Here is an 18,246-nt window from a genome sequence, read left to right on the forward strand (position 1 = left end):
ATATAAGCGATGAGGATAATTTCACTGTTACTTATATTGTATTTATATATAGGTCTTCATAAAGGCGTGCCGCCTCTATTTGTGAACCTTCGTTCCCTGTATACTGATCAGCAGAAAGTTGACATTATACAGTCTTTGGTATTGCAATACAAGGAAGCATTGAAAGCTCATGAGCATTTTAGCGATCAAGAGAAAGACAACCCACGAGAGCCGGCTTCGGCGTTGCTGTGGACATATTACTATTTAGCACAACATTACGATCATCTCGGACATACAGAAAAAGCACTGAATGAAATTGATGCTGCCATAGAACATACTCCTACGCTTATAGAACTTTTTGTTACCAAAGGTCGCATTTATAAGGTCGGTCACTCGTTAACCTAGAATATTGTTTAATATCCATTGAATATTCTAAATCTAATGTTCACTTCTCATCAGCACGCCGGTAATGTTCAAGAAGCTTATAAATGGTTAGATGAAGCACAAGGGTTAGATACCGCAGATCGTTATATTAATTCGAAATGTGCCAAGTACATGTTACGCGCAAATCTCATCAAGGAAGCGGAAGAAACATGTGGCAAGTTCACCAGGGAAGGTGTTTTAGCCATGGAGAATCTCAACGAGATGCAGTGTATGTGGATACAGACGGAAGCAGCTAATGCTTACAAACGTTTAGGAAAATATGGGGAGGCTTTAAAGAAGTGTCACGAAGTGGATAGGGTAAGTTGCACAATGCATAATCGTTGGTTATGTTTAATCGAGTATTTATACGCCATGTGTGATCTGTTGGTTACAGCACTTCTCTGAAATCATAGAGGATCAGTTCGACTTTCATACCTATTGTATGAGAAAAATGACTCTGCGGTCTTACGTTGGTCTTCTGAGGTTAGAGGACGTGCTACGAGCTCATCCGTTTTACTTCAAAGCAGCGAAATGTGCGGTAGAGGTTTACTTACGGCTACACGATGATCCTCTGCCCGATCCAACACAGGCGCAAGAGATCGACACCGGTAAGTCTGCATTCCATGCATATCGTTTTACTTTTATGCAGTCATCACGATTATAAATCGTAGATTTGTTTATGCGGTACGGGTATACAGGACGTTCGTTTTTTTACCAATTGATAATTTAGCGAGCGGAAGTTATAGATAATGAATTACCAGTTCCAGCAGGCTGTTATATTTTAATATTTTTTTGATTGAAATGATACTTTCAAATTTACCTTGACTTTCTTAACTTCACTGAAAGTCTCGATATCATTTCTGTCGCTGGGAAAAGAAGGTTGCCTTGATCCCTGGAAGATAACAAGTTGTTTCGAAATTTTTGTGAACGCAACTTGCTCACAATTAATTATCGCGAGTCACTTATATGTTCTCTTATTATCGAGCGTCCTATATACATACACATCGCACTACATTCGAAAGGTATATCCTTTAAAGTTCAATCGACTTGCCGTTGGCCTTAGACCTCGCAGGAATGATTGACGATCATTTTCTTTCAATATATTTTATTTCCAAGTTTAAATAATTGACCTTTTGAGGATTGTTTGCCATTACATTGGAAGTCACATTAGCACATAAACTAACTCAGTTTCCAAAGAAACTGGTTTAATCGTATAGTAACAATACCGTTCGCTAAATAACATCTCATATGTTTAATGCAGCATACAGTTTTCTACGTAAATATTTACAGTAAAATACTCGAAGGACTGAAGGTCATCATCATTCTAACGATATTGCAATTCGAATTTCAACATTATATCAATGAGAATACTCTTATAATGCTGACCCTTTCAGTGCTAGTAGTAGCCCATCGTCAACCATTGAAAATTAAAGAAATTAGACCCAAAGTATTGATCAATGGATTAACTCGACAACGAAGATCACAAACTGTTTAATCGTAATACTTAAAAATTCATCGAAACTCTTACAGGTCCAATTTCTTTATTTCCCACCAGCATAATGGCATTGCATGATAAGGATACTAACTCGCCGACCTTGACCGACCAATTTATTTCAATTCCACGTTAGTACCGCCCACCACTGCTCTTCGTCCAAGTTCTACACAGTGAAAGGGTCAAACATTCTCTCCCAGAAAAACGAATTTCACGCTGAGAAACGTGTCTTTATCAAATCGAGTATCGTACTCCGGCCAATGGCGCACGAAAAACGTAACTACGATCGACTTACCGCTATCGTTAATCATTTACTATATACACGTACATGTTCACCTCGATCATTAATCACAGACAATGCGCGAGTACGCGACGCACTACCGCTCATAAACGCGCACACCTATCGTCGCACGCGAACGAGTATCTCGCGTCTGTATCAATGCCTATAAAAATGCTTGGGCAGGTAGCGAGCGGGGGGCAACAAGGGGTCGGGGAGATGGGAGTCGGGGTAACATATAAATTAAGCATTTATACCGTGAGTAAGGCGTTGATAATCATCTACCCTAGTCGTTACATATATATTTACACGTGTAATAAATATCCTAACGGTACCGACCGTCCATGGACGCGTGTCCACCTGTGTTCCTCGAGCGTCGAGCCCAATACACGCTTGAAGGAACTGTTCTCGAGCAGGGTATCGGGGACAGGTTGCAAAAAACGGAGATCCTAAAACGTTTGAAACGCACCGGAGCATAACGATTCCATAAAAAAAAAGAAAAATAATGAAACGGGGAATCTCGCGTTGAGGGAACGTTCTACATCAATTTTTCGATTACTCGCGTCGGAAGTATTCGTCAGCCATTTGCAACGGTACGCGAATCGCTGCGATACACTGCTGCCCGCGCAATAGTTTCAAGTACGTACTGGGCTTTCGTATGGCAAAGGCAAAATGGGGGTTCAGACGTTGCCGGGTCGCCGTCGACGTCTCAGCAACCTCGCCCCCCTCGATTTCGAGTAGAGGTGAGCCGCGTTTCGTTCCGGCCTCTGCGTGACGGCCTGCGGCGTCAGGAAGTAAAAGTGGCCACCGTCGCCCGGCAATCGGTACGCGAAGTACGCCTTCGGCTTCTCCGGCTGGTTCTCCTGCACGTGAACCGGGTCGATGAATTCAGCGTCAGGGTTGATCGTGGGCCGAGGGTCCCGGTAGTTCACTTTGATGTCGTCTTCCAAGGATATAGGCAGTTGGGGATACGACTCGTCGATCTCTTCCGGGGATTCCGCTATCGGCACGTAGTTCGTAGACGGTCCGTTCTCTTGGTTCACCAATTGTTGAGGCGGGTAGGCACGAATAGCGGCCAGAGGCTGACTCTCTCGGTTCGGTATCCTGTAGTTTGCTGGAGGCTGCGGATTCGGACTGACGGTAATGAACTCGCTGTCCGGGTTGATGGGAGGCAAAGGTTGCCTGTAGTTCACCAGTATATCATCCTTAAGGACGATCAGGGAATTAGGCTTCTGCGACTGATCGCCGTAGTGTACTTTAACGTTCGGCGTCTTGAATATCGGCGGCTCAGGGGTGTTGTAATTGTTCTCGATGTAACTGCTCACGTACTCGGGCCTCTCCGTGGATTTCGAGTAGATAGGCGTCGTGCTGGGTATATTCTTATGCGGTATCTTCTTACCGAAGATCGTGAAGTACTCCTTCGTGACGTCGTCCAATAGCTTCTCATCTTGCTGGGTGTAGTAAGTCAAGTGTGGATTGGGCGTGCTGTTTATGACAGAATTGGCAGTGGTCGAGGGATAAATCGGAGCTTGGCTCTTGTACGGCAGACTCTGCGGCCTCAGCTGCTTCGTCGGCTCGTTCTGCGGGTAATCGTATTGGGGGGCGTTAAAGCTTGAGATCTCTACGTCCCGATAGTCGTTGTAAGGCACGGTTTGCTGTTGCTGCTCGAATTGCCTCTGATTGCCGCGCTTCGAGTAATCCGCCGCCTCGAAGCTGTACTGATAGATCGGCTTCGGCTTGTCCTGCCTGTAATAACTCTGCGGCCGCGGTGTCGTGTAATACGATTGCACTGGACGAGCGGATATGGTCTGATAATAAAGAGGCGTGCGATCGGGTAACATGCGTTGACCCTGGGTCCTGGCCGGCGAAGTTCGCGTGACCGAGTCGCTGTAACGAACCGGCTCCGAGTTTTTCACCACCGTGTCGATGTACTTGATGCTGTAGTCCTTCGATGTTTCCTGCGACGGTATAGTCTCCACGCTGTAGAACTGCTTTTTCTTCTCCGCCGGCCGTGGTTGGGTCACTGTCTCGAACAACGGAGTCTCGGTGGTGGTCTTGAAATAAACCGACGGATCGGGAGTGGTACCAGGTTCGTTCGATTCCTCGTAAAAATAATAAGAAGCTTGGCTAGGCGATCGTTCGGGACTGCTGGTAGTGATTATGTTCTTTATAGAAGCTGGCGTTACCTCTATAGGCTTCTCCAAGGTGGACTGCGTCGATGTGTAGTACGACAATAGAGGAAGAGTCTTGCTGGTCACTACGCCGGACCAGGCTTCATTCTTCTGCTTAACGGTCTCCTGACTGGTCACTTGGTTCTCTGCTATAGGGCTTATGCTGTAGAAATCGGGGTTATCGAGGGTCGTCGGTTTATCTGGCGTGGGAGTTGTGACTTCTACGAATGGTACGCTAGGGACTCGACTGGGCGGCGCAGCGGTCACGTTCCTGTACGTTGTTCTGTAAGTCTTCGTGCTGGTTGATACAGTCACCGATGACCTTGACTTTATGACCGGCGCACGGGTGGTGGTGCTCTTGTATTTCGTCGTAAGCTTCCTCGGTGGCAGATAAGTCGGTCTTTGCCTTGGCGGCGGGGTGGTAGGTCGCTTCGTGTATTTCTTCGTGGTGGTCTTCTTGTCTTCGACGGAAGAGAAAAAGTCTGGCGGCGGTGGCAGGATGATCCCTGGCACCAGGGGACCTGGGGGTACTGCCGTGGTATTGTCCTGTTGATACTGGAAGCTGTACGGCGGCGGGTAATAAATCGATTGATCCTCCTCGTCGTAATCCGACTGATTACTGGGAGGTGGCACGAACACCGCGCCAGGCGGTATCGCGTGATAAAATGGCGGAAGACCGGTCAGTGGGTCAGGCTTCGATTCGTGGTCATTTTCTCTGGAAGTACCATTATTATCCGCGTTGGGCATTACGATGGTGCCGTTGGATATGATGGCGAAGAGTGGTCCATCCTCGGATAGGAAACCCTTCGTGAATAGCGAGTCCTTCCGGTAGTCGACGGTGCCGTTTCCGATCTCCTTGGTCCCGTTCGTCCCGATGATCTGTATCGGTCCGCCGTCCGTGAGTTGAACCGGGAACGGTGGTGGTACCTTCGGTCTTGGCGGGATCTTGACCTGTCTTCTGGGCGCTTTGTAGTTGTCGATCGGTGGCCAGGTCTCCGCTTCCCCATTGCTCGGCGTGGTTTCATGGCCAGGAAATTTCCCACCCCGTAACACTAGCACGTGATTCTCGGCCAGCCAGATTTCGTCCTCGTCCAGACCCCCTAGATTCTCTGCAGTGTCCTTCGGTACTTCCGGATTGCTCAGATAGCTGATGATCCCGGGCCTCTTCGGCCGATTACCGTAGATCTCGTTCTGTATGAGACCGTACTTTCCCTCTTTTACTTGCTGGGAGAGCGTTTTCTTCCCGTCGTCGTCGTCTGGGCGACTCGGCTTCGACTCTTTGCCGTTTCCCGCCGAGGACAGGAGAATTCCATCGTCCCATAGCGTATCGTCTTTCCCCTGGTTCGCTTCGTCGGATCTCAAATGTCCTCCGACTAATCGGTGCGACACTTTCCTTCCGGGTTCGGTGGTGATCTCGTTGTCCCTGCTGGTCGATGACTTGAAGCTGTTGCGGCTCACGGACGTGTACACCCTGCCTGGCCGATGACTAGATTCCTCGACGCCGACGTGCCGCCTTTCTCTGAGCGACGTCGTCGATACCACGATCGGCAGACAGGTCGCCAGCAAGGCTGCGCCCACGAGGAGTCTCCGTAGGGGATGTACTTTCCGCATCATCTGGAACAGAGTTCGAGGAACTTCTTATTACATGAATTTTTATGGTCATTCCTCTTTTCTTATTGCCTTAATCGCCGGTTCGAGGCATTCGCGATGCCATCTTCCTCGAATGAATAATAGATGCAAGTCGGTGAACGATTCCCCGAGACCACTCTACTTGGCTAATACCGGGAACGGTTCGTGAGCACAATCATTGGAATTGCGTTCACGGTCAGTGCGCGACGAAGGTAATTTTGATAATATCATTCAATTACGCTATTCATCCTTCAAGATGATTCGTCAGGGAACACGCCAGCCCCCGCCGCTTGTAAAGGGAGTGCAAGCTTATTTGCGTTGCACGGAGGTGTTTCCGTTCCGCGTAATAAATTTACTTTCCCTATTGACGGAACACCTTTGTCCCGATTACGTGGGAGGACTATAAAGTGGGTCGTTGCTTATAATGTTTCTCAAATTCTACGTTGTTATGAGTTATATGAAGTTTGATTCGAAATGTGATTCCATTTGGATGACTACAAGAATAGAGGATAACGTGTTTTTACCAGGAAGACATTTGTATTCATGCATTTCTCGTACGTGTAATAAGCATGTATAATAGTATGCACGTGGAAGTACGAGAGCAGTTGCGCGAAATTACCGGGAAAGTACCGAGGTTTCTAAAATTGTTTTCGCCCGCGTCCGAGAGAACGTCGAATCTAGTCCACGAATTTCGCGAATTCGCCAATTCCATTGACTCGGATCGCAATAATACGGGAATGTGGGTCCGGAGGGGGCCACGCCTTTCCCTCGTGAACAGTCGGTGAACGGTCGACAAACATTCACGGGTCACCGGAGCACCACCAACTCCCGAGTAATGACTTGCAACCGAGCAACAAACTGTAAGCCCGCGTTTCTGCATTCGCCCGGCGATGCAGTCGATTGTTCCGCGGAGCTAAGGTCAGCCCGAACAACGCGGCACCCTGTATTCAGTAGTAATCCACGTGAAAAGCGAACGTCTACCAGCAGTAATCTGCTCGAGAAACGTTGGGGGTGGGATTTTATAATCGAATCCAGCAATCGAACAAAGACTATGAATTCTTACCACTCGTCGTTTCTCATGCATTCGATCGATTCGCGTGAGAACATTCGGGTCCGGACAACAAGCTCTGTCAATTCCAACTGACTTAATAATACGACCACGATAAATTCAGCGAATCACTTAGCACGCCGTACACAAGAGCCAAGGCTGCGGAGATACGTTGGAAGCGACCTCAGTTGTTTTCATTCGCGTCCGTATAATTTCCATATAATTCATCGAACCACCCGACGTCCCGTCCGAAACGTCTGTTTAAGCCGACGGACACGCTGATAGCGGAGCACGGCTCGGAAAAGAGTACCTTTCTCCTCGTTTCCGGAGTCACCCACGAGTCCGCGCGACGATAATCGTTCGCCAGGGTTTCACGGTGCGTCGTCGGATAACAGTAATCGAGCCGGCGCGCACGGTAAACGATCTTCCTCGGCGAGTCGGAACAGCTTGAGACGCGAAAACCGGCGTGCACCGATATATAGAGCAGCTGACTGACGTTATTCCATCCGGCAAATGGGGCCGATCGGTTCTCCGCGAGCGACTATTTAATCAACGCAGAGGCGACGTGCCGGAATTGAGAAATTCCTCGGGCGCGTATATCGGGCTTTGGCGGCGGCTTAATCGCGCTGACGCCTGCTCGAATCATTCCCGCCGCGGCGATGATAATGCTTAATCTAATCCACGATTCGACGCCGACACCGCGAGTCCGATCGAGGAAGACTTCCACCGAGCGTGTTCACCACTTTCTCCGAGTTTTGCTGATCACCGTAAACGCGAGGAGAGTGCTTCGCGCGGGGACACACGAGCGCCGGACACGAGATCCGCCGATTTAAATCTCATCAAGGAAGACGCTGGTTCGCCCGTCAGCTGCTCGCCCGCCGCGGGACACGCTTCCGCGTCGCGTGGAAGCGCCGAAGAGGATGATTCCGGCCCCGTGGCCCGAGGCGACACCGTACAGCTGCTTTTCCGTCGAGGATTGCGCTTCGCCGCCGGCGTCCCGGTTGGCAGACAGTTTTGCCGTGGCTCCGGCGTTCATTAGAAAACCGGCAGAACGTGTCATGGCAGGGCGAAGCTGGGGAGCAGCCGCTCGCGCCGGCATGGTACACGTGACTGGCCGGTTTTCATCACCTTTCCCAGTGCACCGGGCTCCTCAAGGACGCTCGTTCCGAAAGGTGGAGCCATTTCCAGGCGGCAACGGTGTGTTGCACGCCGGTTGGACGTGGCTGGAAAGGAGGAAGTTGTCCGCCGGCCGCGATTCCTGCCGATTCGAACGATCTTTCCTCCTTTCTTCCGATCCGAGCCGCCGCTAACCTCCTATCCGCGTGTCGATTATTATTTTCGGCTCGAAATCGGACCGACTACCGACTCGACTGCTAGCCGTTTATTCGTGCAGCTCGTGCGATGAAAAACGATGTTGAAATCGGCGGGCTTTCACTTTCGTGACACCGCGCCGACGGTCTTTTTACTCGATATGGAATTTGAATAACAATGACTTTCTTTCGTCGAGCACTGTCTTCGCTTCACATGATTCGAGTGGACTGTTCGCTGCTTGAACGTGATGCGTGGCCGAATGGACGACTGTTTCCTCCTTTCATCTCATCGCTGTTATGTTAATTATCGTTGGAATCAGCAGTTTCGGTCCTGATTGCATTATAATTGTAGGAGAGGTTCGAGGCGCAGCGATGCTTTAGGGTGAATCTTCTTTTTGCACGTTGCGCCTGGGTTTTGGAGAGATTGGCGGTGTTACGGTAAGACAAACGTTAGTCGCCTGCGATCGTTCCGCTCGACAGGCAATCAGTTTTTGTGATGTAAGACGAACGATCCCCGGGGTGTAACAGGTGTCGTTACGCTACCGTTGCGAGCGGCACTGCCGTAATATCGTTTCCCGAAGCGAGATTTTCTGGTCGCGCCGCGGCGTATCGTGCGTCGCCGCCGTTGTTTCGTTCAATGCTGCCCGAGAAAAAGTTGCGTGCCGCTATGCAACGAGCGTGTAATTGTAATACCCTGGTTTTTCCGGCAACACCAAGTTTGCGGAGTCCACGTACGAATTAGGAAAAATGATTGCTTCGCTTCCTGTTGTTTTCTTTCAACTTCACCTTCACAGCTTTTTTTTCGTAACGTTCTTCTGTCCGCCGGTTTACCTAAAGCTGATGACCGGATAATGGGTTGGGAAACTGCGCAAAGAAATCATCTCGAGTTACGTGAGGCGAGCGTTTCGTTTCGAGTTAATTGCCAGCAGTCGTGGGCGCAAAAATGAATTGAGAAAACGCCGAGCGTTGCGTAGGAAATTCAGAGTACAATTATCAAGACACAGATATTCAAATATCTCCTCTCGGCTGATAAGAAACGGAGTAAGCAATAAATTCGCGTAAAAAACACTCGAAAGCACGAGCGCTTATCGTTCCTTTGGAAACTGGTGCTCGTAACAGAACCGCGACCGGATGATAAAGTGAACGTACGTGAATTAAAACACGAGGCGCGCGAAACGGTCTATAAAAGACGTCCTAAATTGATCGTTACGCGGTGCCATTAAACAGGCATCAAATTAAATAGACTTCAAACGTGAATGAACGCTGGATGCAATAAAAGTGGAGTTATTGCACTGGCAGTCGCTGTTTATTTTTATCTTAACCACTTTGGAGCGCGAGCTGTTATGGCCTTGAATGCGGGGCATCAATCGGTGTGCAACGAAATGCACTCAACGTAGAACGGACAGAAGATACAGGAATTGCATTAATCGAACTATAGCGATTAAAAGATCTTAACCGTTCAGTTTCAGTTTCATTGAATGAACTACTATCATTCCAATTGGTCGAACACAGAAATGATTTTGCTACTCGGATCAGTTTTGCTGCCCAAGAAAGATTGCATTGCTGCAACAAAGTAGTATTCTCCAGTAGTAGCATTATAGTAGTACTACTCGAAAGCTTGAAATAGCGGTACAGTTTGATCGAGCGTTTCCTCCTCAGAATTCCTCGCGGGTACTCGAAGTGCCCGAGCGTTCAGGCTAAACTGAATTCGGTTATTTCAATCGGGTAGAGTTCGACCTGTTCCTCCGAGCGCTGAAACAGCGACACGAGTACAAGTCAAGTAGACTCACGTCAAGTAACACGTTGCACCACACGCGCGTCGGCGTGCTTCACGTAAGACCAGCGTATCCAGCCGTTATCCAATTGAGTTCACGCTTTCAGCTACTTTCCTTTTTGTTTCGCGTTGTGCTCGCTGGGCAGCATTAATTCCTTAACGCCGTGCTAATGCCTCCTAGCAACTGTCGGTGCGTCACTCGTTCAGCTATGCTTCCTGTTATGACAGCCGACCGTACACAGCGGTCTATTGTTTATCTTCTCGCGAGTAGCCGTTTTAAATAAACCCGCGTACAAGTTGATAATCGACAGATCGTCCTAGCGGAATCGTGGAATCGCTCGTAAATGGATTTCGTTAAGCTTCGAGGAGCAGCTTTAATTATTCCGAGCATTTCTTTCAGCATTTTTCATTCCGGACAGTGCGAGCGTATTCCCGGTAACATTACTGACCTCGTTTCCGATGCGAGCCAGTGAAAGACCAGGCGTTATCGCGTGAATTTCGGGCTATTTTCAAATTTCCAGCTCGCCGTGCAATTTGTAACCCCTCGCTGGTTTACGTAATGGAACAGTGAAAGCTAAAACGAGCACGGTGTTCGCCTTATCTCGCGGCGCTTTTAAACTGTCCAGTTTCGTTATCTTTTCCCATCGCGCGGGAACTTTTCGCTCGGAGCTTTCCGCGCGTTGAAAAAGCCAGTGTCAAGCACGGAGAACGGTTCAATCCTCTCCGGCCGATTTCACTCCGCGCGGATTAGAAATGTCACCGATACCGATCATCCAGGTATTTTAAATAGTCCGCTCGTTCGAGTTTCAGCCGAGGTGAAACTCGTTCCACTGAACCAAATCTGATTACTCGGCTGTTCGAGCGTAACGGGTTCAGTATCCATGCAATTTCAATCTGAATTATTGATTCCAATACTCCAATCGAGCCTGATTCTCTACCAAACGTTCTCAGCTGTTCCATTCAGCGTCCTTCACACATGAAGAACTGTATGCATTTTTATCTCGTACCCCTTAGAAGTCGCTATTTTTACATTTTTATGATAATCTTCGACCTTGTTCTCCTCTATATAGCGTGAGTTTCGCTATTTCTTTTATGTTGTATACTCCGATAAAAAGGTATGTGAATCATTTGATTCGCAGGGGCATTCTAATGGAGCTGGTGCTTTAATGCATCATCGGGTCATAAGGTTGTCGAGGCACTTTTACCCAGAAATTCGGCCGCCTTTGCCTTTCAAGGTGTCGATCCGTCGAATCGCGCCGCTTTCATTATGCAATGATCCGAGTGCAAAGGCAGATCCCTCGCTGAGTTATCAGTGATGAGGCAGCCGGCGTCCGACTGACAGAGAGACGAGTAGCAGCGAGCGCAGTGGAACACCTTGGCATTGACCGGCTTGCTCTGCAAGGCAACTCGCTTGCATAATATGCTCGTCTCGTTCATCCCGAGACTGCTGGATTATTCTCTCTTCTCCGTGAGATCCTCGGAGCTCCTTTAACGGCGAAGCCGCGCGAAAAACGCTGTCACTGTTGTCCCCCAATTCGACCAGGAGACGGTCGGAACATTAATACACCATGCGTGACAGATCCGGATCGAAAATTGACAAGCAGCGAGCATACAGGTGGTTTATGAAAATTATCAACTTCGATTTCACCGGAAGTAAGTGGTTCTGGGCAGGTACATTCGTTACTTTCGAGCGTGTCAACTTTAAACTTTTCGATCGTGTTCCCTAATTATTGAACATTCTTATAATGTAGGTCAGTGATACTTTGGTGTTCAAGAAATGCATTGAAATTTGGAAATATGTTAAACGTTGAATTTTAAATATGTCCTTTTCGTGGATGTCTCGAATCGGACGCAATTTCGTCGTGGAATTTCCTTTCACGGGAGAATTGATTTCGGCGGTTTTCCTGGTTGACGTGAAATAATCGACATACTAGTCCACCGAGTACCGGCAATATTTTCTGATAAATATCCGGCGTGCATTGTGCGGAGGTGACGGAACGCATATGGCGTACGCGGCCGATACCGGTTTACGTTTTTGTTGCGACTGTAAAAGCTGTACTGGTCAGACAAGGTTAACGGCCTAATTTTTTCGCAGAAAAGATCGTCATCCTTCGGTCGAATTTTTTCGACGGATTTATTGTTGCCAACAAATGACGAAACTCAAGTTTTGTTTCTTTCCCCCTTGGCCGCCGACAAGGCTGCACGCAAACATCACGGACCTCGAATTATCCCGCGGTTCCTTCTACGAGTTGCGAACACCGCGTTCCTCGGATATAATTGGACCCCGAAAATCGTGGGATTCGGTATCCTCGTATTCACGTTTTTTCGTCATTGTCTCCGCAATTCTCTTCGGTATGCTTCGCAAACACGGCGATGAGAAGAATTTATTTCCGACGTTTATTCGATTGAAATGTTATTCTGCAGTTGGAATTCTTCCTCTTATCCGATGATTGACGCACGAAGATTATTTCCATCATCTTTTCCTCTTATAAATCTGCATTTATGCGGATGCAACTGTTGTTCGCCTTCCGCTTCCTAGATGAATCGCACTCTTAACCCTTTGTAGAGATGTATCTAAAAAATCGAAACTCGTCGATCTCCTCTAGCCTCTAATTATCAGCTTCGAAATGAAAACAAGTTGTTCTCATGGCTCAGGAATTTTGCGCTATAAAGTGTGCAGCGAAAAAATTGTTTTTAGCGCTACACGTTGACGGCCGATTCCGCTTCGAATTCTTTACGGTCCGGTGTCAGAGCCTGAAATATAGCCAGACGTTTCACGCGTCGAATTAAGGTCCATCAAGTACTGATCGAATTTCCGTTCGCCGGCGACCCGAGCCCAGAAAACCGGACGATCGCCGCGTCGCAATAGTCCGCGCAATAAATACGCGTCCGCTAATCTCATCAGCACATCCTCGTACAATTTTTGCGTTCGCGTTTGCTCGCCAGTTCTCCTTCGGACGGAACACACGCCGTTTTATTTTAAGAAAGATCGGGATCCGAGGGGCGACCTTAACGCGGTGCGCGCTCTGAAATAGATGTGCCGCTTAAAACGGCCATTTTAGGGAGAAAAAAGATCGATGCCCGAGGCCTCCGGTTTCCAGCAATTACCCGGCACCTTCCAATTAAACGGCGATTAGTCGGCCGCCCACCAATTATGAGCATTTCATAAACCTTGTTTATACCAAGGACTCGGCGCACTCCGCTGAAACCTCTTAACGATCCCTGAAACTGAACTAGTTCCGACAGAACTCATAACGATTCGTCACTCGGATTGTTAGCGGGCAGCCACGAGGTGTGCAAATTGTTTGATCCATAAAAAGCGATCGGAGCTGTTCGCTGGAGCGATGTTTTATTCAGTTTTGGCATACATAGCGCAGCTGTCCGAGAAAATTAATCATAATCGCCTATTCTGCAAACGTAATGAGAGAAGTCTAAATGCGCTTGTATGCCTCGTAGCGTTCGTTGGTTCTCGTGAATTATCATTCGTGAACTAGACAAATTCCTTCGGGGAATCACGGCCGTGTAGTCGCGTTGAATGTGCAATCAACCTCGAAGAATGTTCGCAGGATTGATTTAGTCATTTATCATAGTTAGGCGGAGGACCCTTGAGCAACCTTTTAGAAACAGATTCTTTCGAACTCCGTTTAATTCAGAATCATTTTCTTTCGTTCACAAGTGTTACATTAGTCAGCATTTCTTTTCTTCGAGTCGCGTCTGTGTTCGAGACGTGCTCGCATTCCCACGGATCGCGCGACCCTGCCAAGACTGTTGCATATCGTTCAGATAGACGCAATTAAGGACCGCCACACGCTGGATGAGAGGGAAAGCCGAGCGAGACGAAGGTTGCGCCAAGGTCTATGGTTTGCATTTTTGCATCTTCACCGTGTGTCCGGCGTACCTCTCGTATTCTTGATTATAATAAGAATTTATTATCCGTGTTTATACGGTAGTCCTGATTGGTCTGTAATTTCGTGCTGTCGCTGGTCCCTTGTTTCACAGACTTTAATCGATGTTCAACCAGGAAACGTATCGTTAAGTCCTGCACACTCTTCGGGTTTCAATGAATTTATAGTACGCCGGGAAACCACAGATGTGTCCTTATAAATTTTACTGAAAACCTGCCTCTTTCGTTCGCTGATACTTTCGCGTCCTCCGTTGTTTCGATACGAGTTCCATATTGTCTCCGTACGTTCTTCGGTTCGAGGCTGAGGGACATCACGATAATCGGAGTTTCGTATTTATTAGTATTCTTGCAAAACTTGAATTCCCTTTTAGGAACTTTGTAAATTAAATTACCTCGAAGTCGTCCGATTCAGAAAATCTTATCCGCGATCGAACGAATGACGTGATTCTTAGAAGGTTACTGAAAGATAAGGTTCGCGAGATCGTCGAGCGATCCCCCATCCACTCAGGAGAGCACCATATGGTTCTTCACTCGCCGCCAAAGAGAAATGAAGAGGTTCGACTCAATTATCTTCAATTGTCGAGGGACGGGCGATCGTTCGTCCCCTTTATTTTCGAATCGAACGCGTTAATTGGAGATTGTGACGAGCGGCTGTACCAGTTTCGCGATTATTGCCTGCATGAACTCTCCAGCGTGGCTCGTTGAGCAACCTGTCCTTGCAGCGTCGGGTCTAAGATCGGTGCACGATACAGAGAGGCGAGGTAAATCACGATCTAGAAATCTAATTCGTTCCGAGGACTCCACCTTCCAGTTGATCCCGATCGAGGATGAAACGGCTAAGAGAGAAAGAATCGCGCGCGAGCGGATCCTATCACTGATTCGAGAGGATCGAGCGGATCGCGTCGGATCGGTGCTACCGGAACCGCAACCGCTTATCAGCTTACGTAATTTCGTTCTTTAGACTGAACGGCCAGGGGGAAAAAATATAACCGCACAGAGAAAGTGGCACGTCTAGCGATACGCATAGTGTCCCGTAACATTAAACGGTGTATCATCGGGAACAGGGTCGAACGCGTTTCTCAACCCGCGGAATCTGAAATCGAACCGATTCCGATCATCGATGCTGAATTCGATTGGTTCTTTAAAGAATCTCTCGCTGCTTATGCAAATGGTTTCTCTTCGAGAGTTATTCATGGAATCAACGGTGGCTACTGTCTTTCGAGAAACGTTGATTTTTAACGATTCTCTTCGAAAGAACGTTCTCTTAAGAGCATCGTCTCAATGACACTCCGACAAACGCGCACCTCATTGTGCATAATTTCAAGTATGTAGCCGGCCGCAGTACAGTAACATCGAACGTTCGCGAAATTAGCGATTCGTATGCAGAACTCCGAATTTGTTCGAAACTATTCTTTTGTCTGGCCTGTCTATTTTGAATACGCTAAAGACGCGAGCGCACGTAGTTGCCATACGTCAGCTCGTAGACAATTGTTCAATGGAGCTATTAAATGTTAATAAGACGGAACAATGAGAAGCCAACTGTCTACATAGCAACCAGAGGATTCCGAAAGCCGGAATTAAAAGCGTTTTCGCATGACGAGTCTCAACCGTTGGATTCAATCCCGAACCTCTAACAAAAACTCGCGACTCGTTAAACCGTCTTGCATAATTGAATCGATTCCTCGCGAATTATGGAACACACTATAAAATAATTCACTCTTCGAGTAGCTAAGAACCAGGAGGTCGGAAGCGTCTCGTAAATTAACGCGGAATTCGTCGCGCTACATCCTACAAAAATAGCTCGCATGTTTTTCGCCCGGCGAATTTTTCGTTTGACGCGAGTTATGTCGAAGTGAAAGCGGTTAGCGGTGAATAGGAAGCACGCTCATTCACGGGGTTCCTTTAATGACGAATCCGCGGCAATTAAGCCGACACGTGAACGAGTTTTACGCGGACAGTTGGCTCCCGCGATCTGCCGGAAACTTTAACTTTCGCGGATCGACCGGACACGGCGAGCTGCCGGCCGACGTGGAACAGGAGAGGAGGATCATTGACATCTGAATGAGCCTCTCTCGCATGCCCCCATAGATTTCCGTGGTGACGAACGGCGGAGTTTCCGCGTCGGAAAACGTTTCCCCCACGATCAATAATCTTCCCGTCTACTTATGACCAATAATAATCCACATCCCGTCCCGGCGGCAGCGTCCGCGCGCGCGCGCGCCGGACCCGCGCGTTTCTAGGAAGCTTTCTACACGATGCTCTTGATTCTTTACCGTCGCCGGACCCCAGGGAGAGAGATTGTCCCATAAATTCAATTTTCCTGCTGCAACCGAGCCGTAACGCGGCTGCCGCGTTAAATGTCGCGTGTTGCGCCGGGAACCATTCCGTTTGCTCGATTTGTGAAAGCTCGTGAATAATCCCGGTAAGTTCATTGCTCATTCGTTATTCGAGTCATTCCCGAGCCGGTTCGCCTCACCTATGATTACACCGGATCGCGATCGAAGCGACTGTCGTTCCCTCGGCGATTTTTCCGATCGTTCCGAGAGCGATTAAAAACCGCGATCGAGCGGGGCGGCGCGACGACGGGGGCAAACGGAAAAAAGTCTGCCCCCGATAAATATTCATGCCGGAAAACGCGCAAGGACTCGCGATCCTTTACCTTCGCCGCGCGATCCCGGCGTGCACGTGAACCGCTACGCGTCGACGGGTGATTCACGAGCGCGTCCAGTTATATAAATTTCCATAATCGCGAGCGCCGGTGAAAAGTGTCGAACTATCCGCGGCTACCAGGAAACCGGACGCACGTCCTTTCGCGGCACAATGATTCTTTACGCGGCGGACAGCGTCACGGTTTTCCTTCCTCGAACGGCGATCTACGCGCGAAATAATCGTCGCGAGGAATTCTCTCGTTATCCGCGGCGCGTTCGCGGAATCCCACGTCAACGATAAAAGCGATCGCTTAGTCTCCCGGACGCGAATCTGCTTACGGTCGACTGGCTGAATGAAAATCAGACTCACGGTTGTTCTATGCGCCACGATGAACCGCTCGTTTCTCTCCCTTAGATTCACCGTTTTCCCTGCGCTCCGCGGCGTCCACGTGGTTCTGGCACATGCACGTGTCTTTTTTGCTTTGTTTCTTTCTATCTCTCTATCTCTCTTTCTTTCTCTCACTCTCTCACACTCTCTCTCTCTCTCTCTCTCTCACTCTTTCTCTCTCTCTCTCGTTTACTCTCTTTTTAAACAAGGATCGAAACGATACTCAGGGGAGGACTGATCGATCGTCCGATCGAACGAAGCTGCGTGGCACAGCCTCGTTTCACCGCGTCGAGGCCATGATACGCGCGCGATACCAGCTCTCACGGCGTGTCCACTCACTGCACTTGGGACGACGATGAACAAACGAGTAGCCTCGCGGTCCGCGTGACCGCAGATCTTTATATCAGTGGATCACTACTGGCCCTGCGCCAGTGTCCCACTCTCTGACACCAGCCCGCGACAACGCGACTGCTCCGTACGGACCACCGTCTTCTTCTGGGACCAGACGCGGACCTGTGCAGCGTGTTTTCTTACTCGCGCGAAGGGACGCACGCTCGTGTTTGTCGCGAGGTTCTCCTACGACTGCCGCGCCAGACGATCACGTTGTTCCGCTTTGCACGCCTCTTTCACCCTTCCTTTTCGCGCCCGATCCGCCGCGACTCACCGGCTCTCTGTCCCACCTCCCCTTCCAATTCGGCTCGCGGCTCGCTCCGTGATTGCTGGAAACGCATCGGATTTTCTGCACCCTCCATCCGACGGATGAATTCTTTTTTTTTTCGAATAGCCACGGGTAGATAGGAATCTCGATCGTCTACCTTGTTGCGTTGCTTCTGGAAATATGTATATGGATGATTGTTCATACGCGGATGTTGAGATCAATCACGAGTGTCAAAGATGAAAGTTAAAAATCTCCCGTTCCTGATTCTAACGAACGAAAAGTTGCCGCTGTAAGTAATGGTAGCAGGATTTCTGCCTGGCACACCATATAATTTTATGAGGTTTTTAGTAGCCCCTGGGAGATGAGGATTGAATCATTAACAGGTGGATTAGGTCTGTAACGACGTGATTTCAGTTTCTTGTGTGGCTCGCGGATGCGGGAACCTCGAAGTACTGCGATTCCTCAGGACGGATGCTAATTGGTTTCGCCTACCGTGTCTGTTAACCGTTGTTCATCCTTTTCTACGTATTCCGTACGTTTTCTCT

The 18,246-nt window shown here is 48.6% G+C and overlaps 2 protein-coding genes across 6 annotated transcripts in view; one reads left to right on the top strand and one right to left on the bottom strand.

The window, feature by feature from the left end:
• Positions 1–18,246, top strand: part of Naa15-16 (N-alpha-acetyltransferase 15/16) — a 47,244-nt gene that overhangs the window by 1,967 nt on the left and 27,031 nt on the right. The window contains exons 6-8 of the mRNA XM_076371238.1: positions 53–363; positions 439–720; positions 797–1,010. Of these exons, the coding sequence (XP_076227353.1) occupies positions 53–363; positions 439–720; positions 797–1,010 (807 nt within the window). The remainder of the gene's footprint in view (positions 1–52; positions 364–438; positions 721–796; positions 1,011–18,246) is intronic.
• On the bottom strand, positions 1,477–17,617 carry LOC116429674 (uncharacterized). 5 transcript variants are annotated; one of them, XM_031982876.2, is made up of 3 exons: positions 7,035–8,940; positions 4,358–5,956; positions 1,478–4,273 (listed from the first exon to the last, which is right to left on the bottom strand). In XM_031982876.2, the coding sequence occupies exons 1-3, from the start codon at positions 7,053–7,055 to the stop codon at positions 2,852–2,854; spliced, it is 3,042 nt and encodes a 1,013-aa protein (XP_031838736.1). In that variant the 5' UTR covers positions 7,056–8,940; the 3' UTR covers positions 1,478–2,851. The 5 variants fall into 5 exon arrangements, with proteins under 5 accessions (XP_031838732.1, XP_031838736.1, XP_031838735.1 ...); XM_031982872.2 differs by having other exon boundaries at positions 1,477–5,956; positions 7,035–8,939; XM_031982875.2 differs by lacking the exon at positions 7,035–8,940 and adding an exon at positions 17,383–17,617 and having other exon boundaries at positions 1,478–5,956.

The sequence above is a fragment of the Nomia melanderi genome, chromosome 10 (genome assembly GCF_051020985.1).
Source record: "Nomia melanderi isolate GNS246 chromosome 10, iyNomMela1, whole genome shotgun sequence".
Classification (NCBI taxonomy): domain Eukaryota; kingdom Metazoa; phylum Arthropoda; class Insecta; order Hymenoptera; family Halictidae; genus Nomia; species Nomia melanderi.